At 35.1% G+C, this 9,986-nt stretch overlaps 1 protein-coding gene across 9 annotated transcripts in view; it reads left to right on the forward strand.

Annotated features, from left to right (window-relative positions):
• Window positions 1–9,986, forward strand: part of LOC116847823 (calcitonin gene-related peptide type 1 receptor-like) — a 130,190-nt gene that overhangs the window by 28,242 nt on the left and 91,962 nt on the right. For 7 of the 9 annotated variants that reach the window (XM_032823238.1, XM_032823233.1, XM_032823231.1 and 4 more), the window contains one exon: window positions 8,902–9,019. In XM_032823238.1, coding sequence (XP_032679129.1) covers window positions 8,902–9,019 — 118 coding nt within the window. Of the gene's footprint in view, window positions 1–8,581; window positions 9,020–9,986 lie in introns of those variants that run through there. The other 2 variants (XR_004378825.1, XM_032823230.1) reach the window with 2 other exon arrangements.

Consider the following 9,986-nt stretch of genomic DNA (forward strand, 5'->3'; position numbering starts at 1 on the left):
TTTATAAACATTTAAACTTTAATGTAGAATGCATTGAAATTAATAATAAATTAAATAAGACTCATAGTTTTTCTGTTTTATTTTATTTTATTAAATGTTTGAACTGTTAACCATTAACATCTAAATACTTATTAATTCTTTTTACAAAACTTTGCCTAACTCTAAACAACATTTCTGTGTCACCTTAGTGATAAGGCACCTTGGGCAAAGTTTTGTAAAAAGAATTAATAAATGTTTAGATGTTAATGGTCAACAGTTCGAACATTTAATAAAATAAAACAAAACAGAAAAACTATGAGTCTTATTTAATTTATCATTAATTTCAATACACTACATTAAAGTTTAAATGTTTGTAACTTTTTTGATAGGAGCATTTTCCAAAGAAATGTTTCAGACAAAGTTTACTTGTTTTTCTCGTAAAATCCAAATATGTAACATTGTATAGAGGGTCCCATTTGAAACTTTGAAGTTACCCCCCCTTCAAAGGGGGACGGAAGTGGATTTTCATTTACGTAGTTAGAAAGGCCCCTCGAATATATGAAACTTTCTCATGAACAACTTTTTGATAGAACAAATATGTTTAGAGTTATTAGCTTGTAACACTTTACGTGGGCCTGTATATAATATACATAGATTTATAAGATGTTTTTAATTCTTTTGGAAACTTTCAAATTAGTTGGCTAGGATATTGTTTCGATATACGCTTGAATTAACTTCTGAAATTCTGACACTCTATTATACATTGATATAGAAATAATTTTGCTCAAGGCATATATATCATGAAACTTTAAATTGAAGTTTAATTCACTTATAAAACGAACCACGCCAGCGGAAAGCGATAAATTATGATTATGCACGTGTCCCACCAACTAGAACAATGTCATAACGTCACATTTTCCTCATTTCATACGTGTGTGTGTAAAATCAAATTTACGGATGTTCCGAATATAAAACTGATTTGTTTAAATGTAATACTGATTTGTTTAATTGTAATACCAGATACTACAATGCGCCGTTGATCTTTTCTAAAAAGCGCTTAAACTGAGAGGAAAGAGAAAAATAAAATTCAATTGATTAAAACTCGGATTTTTCTCTCAATGAAGTAATATGACACTGTCATATACACAATCTTCGTGCGGTTAATATTTTCATCAGAAATCAATGCAATTTAGTCTAACTATTGCATGCACCATGCAGTGCAAACGCTTCGTGCGGATGTTTCGATTTTATGCTCTCCATTAAACGCTGATATTTCGCTACGTCCTGCTCCCCTCCTCCCCCTCCATCCTAGTGCAAGTTTTCAGCATCCAGTGTCTCTGTATACGGAGGAAATATTGCAGTGAAAATAACAACAAAATTTTATAGTCTTAAGAACCATACAGAAATTACTACATATTTGTTAAAAAATGTTATGCACGTTTAACTTTTTATTGCAAAATTGCAGTAATTGCTTGAATATTTCTTTTATATCATACATTCGACAGATTATCAAATTTACTATTTCTATAATAATTTATATATACGCTGTGAGAGGCATATTTTTAAAATATTTTTCCTCTCACAGTTTACTACGATGTATAGCCCAGCTTTATAAGAAGAAACGATGTAAAATGAAATATAATTTTAACGTAATTTTTACTGCAATATTTTCTCCGTGTAGCGTTCAGTCGTCTTTCTACGTAAATAACATTGTACTCACTCATTTATTTATTTACTTCACTTCTCTACACTGTATTCGCGAACGTTATTATTTCAATGACATTAGACTACTTAACGAAAAGTACGATTAATTTCGATACTTTTGTGGATACGCGGAAGTGACTCACGAACCGCATCTGATAAAATGAACTGAAAGGATAAAAACATTCCATTCCGCAATTGTACATTGTCCGAAATCGAGGTTTTGTTTCGCGAGAATTCTAACTCTCGACAGGAGTGACAAATGTACTTGTCGAATTTAACGGTAATTTTGACCGATACGATACTATAACTTTATCGCGTATGGAAAATTTAAAAACTTGGTAATCTCGATGATCACAAAATTTATCGCGAGCGAAGCAGGTAATTGCGAATTCCGCGTGTGGTCGCACATTTGTGATGCGCAGTTCTGAGGTGCAATTACAATACGCAATTTTGATGCGCAATTCCGATGTGCATTTTGCATCGCATGAAGTTGAGGGATTATATTGACTAAACAGTTTTGCGTTGAATAATTCTGTATATTGAATGAAATATAAGTTCAGGTATCTAGCACATAAAACGGTTATTTAAAGAAGCGATCCTTCCATTGTTTCAAGCAGCGTATTTCAGTGAATGGTGCGAACACACGCGCGTGAAAAGAACATTGAGAGAAAAGCGCTTGGTATGTGTGACTGCAACTGACTAACGAAGTAATTATAGCCGAGAAACCCATTTTTGTAGTAGGTGCCTTACCACTATTTTTTCGTTCAAATAACAGAAAAAACAGCTGGCGCTGAGAATGGTAATTTTTCGTGAAATCAAGCATTTCTTACTCACAATGTACATGCAAAATTCTATAAAATAAATAAATCGATTAATCTTTTATGATGACCAATCAACAATAAATCCATCATCTTGAGTCTTTATCTTTGATTCATTGAATCAGAAACTCAGGTTTAGCCACGCCTTGCTACAGATCTGAAGCAAAAATATAGCATCGTCGATTAGATACAAGGATTAATGGCTTAGCGAGAAAAATATGCGTGGATACGAACATCGTAACCTCTTTCGGCTGCTATAACTCGATGATTTTTATTTAAACAACTATGTCGTAGTTTTCGAACGCCAAGGTTAAATTCAAGAGTACGAGAAGTCTATAAATTTACCTTCAAGCCGGCCTTACTCGACCGAATCCTCTGATGTAATATTCAGACCCGTGCGGCTACAAATACTACCAAATCTAAAATAAAAAACAAGATTTAGGATTATTACGGGAAGAGAAAGATAAAAAAGAGAGAGAAATTCGTCTTATTAGTCGCACAAGCCTTTTGAGTACTAGCGCACACCTGCCAGAACAGAGCAAAAGTCAGTTTTATCCAAAGTACGTGCACTCCGAATGTTCCGGGAAAAATCATTCCATAGTGAGGCTGTACAGCGAGTGAGAGATCGTTTGTAGTATTCAGTTCTACAAATAGGTCTGTAAGGCAATATAAGTCTATACTCTCAGTCGCCCTTGTCCTACTTATTACTGCATCGGAAAGGAACCTAATATTCTTTGTAGGAGCTACAGGATTGTCCAGCGGAAACATTACATATTTGGCAGCTAACAAAGTAGAGCCTTCTATAGAGAATAGGGAGACTTACGGAAGACGTGCGAAATAATATAAGGCATCTCACGTACACTTTGATCGAACCGGAAAATCGGGAATCACGTGCGACTCTACTGATGGCATGTCAAGGACTCAGCAGTTTCGTACATATGTATGTATTGGCTCCGGGACGTCACATGTCTTTCAATCAGAGCTAACACACTCGAGAGTACCATCGCATTACTTATTCATTAATTTCAGAGATTCTACATCGTAATATTAACATTATTTTATCATATTTAATTTCCCGTTGACCATCAAACTATCAAAATAAATCATTCTTTCGCAATAACAACCGCTCAGTAATGGAAGTAAGCGATTATTTATCATCGAGAATGAGATTATTAATATAGTGAAAATCAGGTGAAAGGATGACACGCCCTTTTTTACTTATAAAAAAGGCATAAAAGAGTCGTAAAATGAGATAATAAATGGCAGTGACATAGACTTGGCAGTCGGTAAGAGAAAATTTGAAGAAAATAACGATGCTCGAAAACGAAGTTATCTATTTTGTGACAAAAATTCTCTGATGTTACAGGGAGGAAACTATGGGTACTGTGTTCATAATGTGTTCTTTATGTATACAATGATTGTGGAGAGGCACAATGACACGATGGTAAGATGATTATGTATGCGATTCTTGTCGACGAATATTGTGACAAATAAAGTATAAAATATGTTTTTTTACCTAAAATTCTGTTACTTTAAAATATTACAAAGGTAACAAAGGTAATATTTAGGACCCTTTTTCAAACAGTGCAAATCTCTTTCTTTTCAAAAAAGTGTGAATAATTAAAAATCCAATAGTTTTAACAACATCCCCTTTACAAGTATTAAAGTAGACATCCCATTTACTTAATACTATATATACATTCACCCACGATATAAGTTCAAACATTTGGAGATATATAAAGAAAAAAAAGAGCGGTAAGCCATATTTGGATTTTTTCCAATATGGGATGCACAGAGTGCCATTAATGTAATGAATAAATTTCCACAATCCTTATAGTTCGTTCATCTCTTTTGAATTTCCGCGGCGACTAATTGCATTAGCATCGAGCTTAACTCTTTCAACCCTGAATTAATTCTATTCGCGAGAACAATTTTTTCTCAATTCATTATTGTTCCTAGTAATGTAAAATGATATCTAATTTTTTCCATAATTTTCCAATAAACCATTTTGGAGGAATCAAAATGTTGTTTCAGAGAAACAAGCCCAGATTTGCTGCATTATTTTCAATATAAACTATATTCTACATAATAATTCATTTATTTTTCATACATCGTAATAATGCACGAGAATATTTTATACAGTCCATTTTTATAATAAGTAAATGCAAATATTGCATGTAAATTGCGATTACTTATGGAATGGCAAACGTCGAAGTGGATAGACGACGAATGCCGACAATTTATTAATTTTTATTACTACAGCTAAGTGATAAGATTAAAATTCCGTCTAGAATCGTGAGAGACAGAGTTGCCAATGTTTTACAGTTTAGCGACGAAAAATATCGATTAGTTTGGCGTGTGGGTCGATTCGAAGTATGCGTTGTCTTAAAGCAACGACAGGTGCGAGAGGGTTAAAAAGGAGTGCAGTCGGTTTCGTGAAATTTGCGAGGGAACAGCAACTTGATAGCAACTTCGCGCGTGTGCTCGTGTATGTGTGCGCGGCATTACGAGCGCGTTTAAACGCTAAAAGCAACGGTCAATTTCTGGAAGTTCATAATGCCCGCCGTAGCGTGCTCGTGTACGCGATGCATTGCACGTTATCCATAAACTTAGACAGCATTGATGTAAAGTAAGAGCGTGACTCTTGGAACACGTGTCTGTGGCCTGTGCGCGCCGCTGCGATGTATGCGTTTAGTGTTTATTGAAATTTATTATGCTCATAAAAATTCTTACGTGAGAGTGCTCCGTGAGTTTCACGAACGAACTCATTTCGTCAGCTCGTTATGATCGTTTCGAAATGCCGAGAGACTTATGTTTTTCTTACTTGATGTTGTTACAGTTGCACGTCTGTTGTTGTTTTCTTTAATTTCGCAATTGCTTTAATTTAATTTAAATATGTTACACGTAATGTGTAATAATAACGGCAATAACGTTGCCACGAAGGCAAATTCGGACGGACGAATAGCCCCATTTAACGCTGAATGTATTGTGTGAATATGAACACGAACAAAAGGCATGTCATTTATAATTAAGTATGTTCATTTGCTTTTTGCAGTTGATTCATCCCGCAATTTACTATAAAATACATTTGCAATTGAATAAAACGCAAAACGCGCGTATTGGCCGGTGTTTAGCGCGAAATGTACAGTGCGGTGGAATATGGGTTAAGATCTTCTCTCTCTCTCTCTGCTTCCCTCCATCCCTCACTTTTTTTTTCTAGTCCAAAAGAGTGTGATTGCCTCGGGGCATTGAGTTAGCGGGGCAGCTGGGCTGGTTTTAAAATAGAAGAGCTTGTTCCGTAATTGAAATTCAGTTACTTTCGGTTTTAATCTCGTTCAATTTTATTTTCGTTTTCCTTTGGTTTTCGCCATCATTCTCTTCCACTGATCACATATCCGTGCGTGTTTCGGTGCACTTTGTCAGCTTACGGTAATATTCATTCACGACTGTAATGAGATATAACGCGACGAAGTTGGGCGTTACGTTATGACTGCTTCAACTCTTTCGGTTGTCAGACTCGCTGAACAATCGACGACGCTTCTTCGCCGATTTCCTTCGCAAATCTTCAATGAGGCGCTTCTAACTGCCGTGAGAGAGCGCTCTTGCGCTCTCAATCGCCCTTTCCAATCGCTTTTTTCGCTCGCATTGCGACCATCGGCGCAGCATTGTTTTCCGTTCTTTTTCTTTGCTTTGCATCGATTTTGGGGCGCGCGGTGTTTTTTTCATCGCGTGAATATCTCGTTTCGCTCAGGTGGTGTGGAATTACTGTACGTGAAATTCAGTCGACGCGCTTTTTCGGCTTACAGCGTGAGAAATTGCAATAGGATTTAAATGCGCGAATCCACTGGCGGACCCATGGACGCATTTAATTGAATGTTAATTGCCGCTCCGCTATTTACCGGCGCTGTTTGATTTAGCGGCACTACCATGTCACATTTATGAGATGTGAGGAACATCGATTTTTCGCGAATAATTATCACGACGTTTGCCGAGGCGTGTTTGTCCGCCGCGGTTTGGAAACGGTTTACGGGCGGTCTGCGATCAAACGTAGCGGCAGAGGAAATGGCACCAAGCGAACTCCACGTTATCCCTCTACAAGCTATTCCGGGCTTTCCTTTTGTACTCCCTAAATTTTACAATGCAAACATACAGACTGTGCAAACTGAGAACTTCCTTTTGCTGAAATTAGTTAAAAATATGTAACATCTCTGATAGATTTTTATGATAATCGCACAGTATGCGATAATTAATTTATGACAACTTTACGTACGTATAGAGAGTTAAATAGATTTATATACATATAATAGTTAAATAAATTTACCTGAAACGAACTACAATCTTATTACTACAATATTTATGTAATGCCATGACTTAAATCCTTCATTCTAATAATTCCGCAATACATTTGTTACTTCACATTTACCTATTTTCTATTTCGAATAAAGGAATAATGAATTTTACGTAAATTTGACACAAACGCATGTTTATATCGATATATCGATTACATAAATTTGTAGTTCATTTCAGGTAAATCTATTTAACTCTCTTACGTACATAAATTTTCCGTAAATTGGACAAAAATTGATTATCACATATTGCGATCGTCATAGAAGTCTATCGGGGAAGAAACAAACTTACAAATTCATATTATATTTGATAATTAATTAAAATTAATAAATAATTATAACACAAGGGATATGTGAAGTAAATATGAATAATTCTGTTATGGAAAAATATAACATAAATATGAGTTAAAAAGTTAAATTATTTTCACTTATTACGTAATATAAATTTTTATTAAATATGTCAAATTTCTAACTTATATGAGTCAAATGTGCAACAAATTTTGAATACATTTATTGACACGTTGTTTTAAGTAAATTTTATTTGTATGATTTTAATTTACATACTGATTAATTTTATATACTGATTTTATATGCATTATTATTTTATCATTGTAGTCCGTAAATATGATTACAAATATGATTCATCATTGACATCATTGTAGTCCGTAAATATGATTACAATCTGATCAGTCATAAGGGAATAAATGTTGCTACATTTCGTGACTCAAGATACCTTAAAGTTGCTGTAAAGTTTTCATTTGTCTATCAGAGATATTACATTTTACATTGATATTTTACATACCTTATCTCGATGTAATCCTTCATCATTTTTATTACGCTTTCCGACAGCTTCTCCATCGCTTCCGCCCATTAATTCCAATATTTTGCTGAAGGCAGTGCACAATGTTTGGCGGAAATCTCATTAAAAGAAAAAATACGTTTTCCATTATAATTAATGTCCATGTGTCACGCTCGAGCCCTATTCGACGTAAATTCCATCGTCGGGAATGATTAACGTCGCGCATTGAACGCGTGACAATTATTCGTGCAGCAAACTTTCACAGATATATCTCGATTCGAGAATCGCACGCACTCTTCTTCTCGCTTGGTACGCGCGGTAGCAAAACGGCTTTATCGTAAAACGCTTCGCTTCATTATTTCATGTCGCAGTACCTCGACCGGACGCAATAACGTTCATTTCTATGCAATAAAGTTATTGCGCGCCACGTCATAGTTCAATGAAGTGATTTCCTCAATAATGCGTTGAAATTTCCACGACACGCCGTCGATCTGCATCCGTCCGGCGAAGTTTCGCAAACGGTTATGCCTCGCGCGACGAAACTACAACGCGATGATAACTTTTACGGAATAATCGGCAAATTGTCGAGTGTTGCGCTGGATATCGCGCGGTGATACGCGCTCGCGGACGCGGGCACAGAAAATATATAGAGCGCGCCAGTGGAATATAATGCTTGCGAATTGATTCAATGCTGAAATTCACAATTTCAGCGAAAATATCTTTCACACAACTCGTACCAGTTATTTTGCGTCCGAAGATTCCGCGCGAGGAATTCATTTTTCATTTAACGTCCGACATACGAACGTCAGTTTGCATCAGAAAAACTGAAAAATACGTAATCTGTAGTTCTACGCAATCTGTGCAACTGACAATAGAGATGCATACAATCTATGCGTGCACCACTCACCGACTTCCGAGAACTCCTCCATTTTTAGCCATATAATTATTCAGAATTACAATTTATTTGTGTATACTTATAGTACACACAAGGAGAGAGATCATTACACTAAAATAGGGCATCTTGGGCGATATATTTCTTCTAGAGATCCCAACTCCGGAGACACATAGTTCTGTTATTGTGAACTATTATAACGATGACTACTCGAGTTTCCATTCTAGTCGTGAATCGTGACGGATATGTGTAGTTGTAACGTGGCCTCAAGTTATGCCGCGACGTGCACCAGACATTTATTACTCTTACCTTTACTTTTGCCATTATAACTCATTAATATTCTACGCGTCGTTTGCCGAACAGATGCCGGGGAACACGACGGCGGGCAGCACGCTGTTAGACGAGGATCTCCATCGAATTATCGTAGAGCGCAGGGAAGAATGTTTCAAGATGAGGGTTATGAACACGACGCCGCTACCGGGTAAAGTATCTAAATAAATAAACATATATATATATATATATATATATATATATATATACAGTGTGTCCCATAAGTTCGGCAACGGCAAGAAACTCGGCGGGGGAGCATTTTAGAGAAAAATGTTTCGAATAAAATTGTAAGGCTTAAAAAGTCGCATTTAATGACAGTAGTTATTTGACCTAAGATGACGCCAAGGTCAGGACAAAGTCAACTTTGCTTTTTTAGATAGAAATACATATTTTTTTATTACGGCATTTTATTATACGTGAAAAAGCAAACAACTTTTGTTTGAAAAAATTTTTTATACGACCTCTATTTTCTAAGATATTTACGTAAATATCTACAAAATTATTGGTTTTAATAATTTTTTACTTGAATTCTATTAACTTTACCGAAAAATATTAAGAGATACAAATTGCTTATTTTGTTTTCAAAGAGCTCTGAGAATTTTTTCAGAATTTTGTGTTAACTTTTTAGTACTTCAAGAAAATGCAAGAAAATGCAGTACTAAAAAATTAATATAAAATTCTGAAAAAATTCTCAGAGCTCTATGAGAACAAAATAAATAATTTTTATCTCTTGATATTTTTCGGTAAAGTTGATAGAATTCAAGTAAAAAATTATTGAAACCAATAATTTTGTAGATATTTACGTAAATATCTTAGAAAATAGAGGTCGGATAAAAAATTTTTTCAAACAAAAATTGTTTGCTTTTTCACGTAAAATAAAATGCCGTAATAAAAAATATGTATTTCTATCTAAAAAAGCAAAGTTGACCTTGTCCTGACCTTGGCGACGTCATCTTAGGTTAAATAACTACTGTCATTAAATGCGACTTTTTAAGCCTTACAACTTTTATTCGAAATATTTTTCTCTAAAATGCTCCCCCGCCGAGTTTTCTTGCCGTTGCCGAACTTATGGGACACACTGTATATATAAAATATATATTTGAAAATAAGAGAGGAAT

The sequence above is a fragment of the Odontomachus brunneus genome, unplaced genomic scaffold (genome assembly GCF_010583005.1).
Source record: "Odontomachus brunneus isolate Ranch 3 - 2012 unplaced genomic scaffold, Obru_v1 Obru_scaffold_083, whole genome shotgun sequence".
Classification (NCBI taxonomy): domain Eukaryota; kingdom Metazoa; phylum Arthropoda; class Insecta; order Hymenoptera; family Formicidae; genus Odontomachus; species Odontomachus brunneus.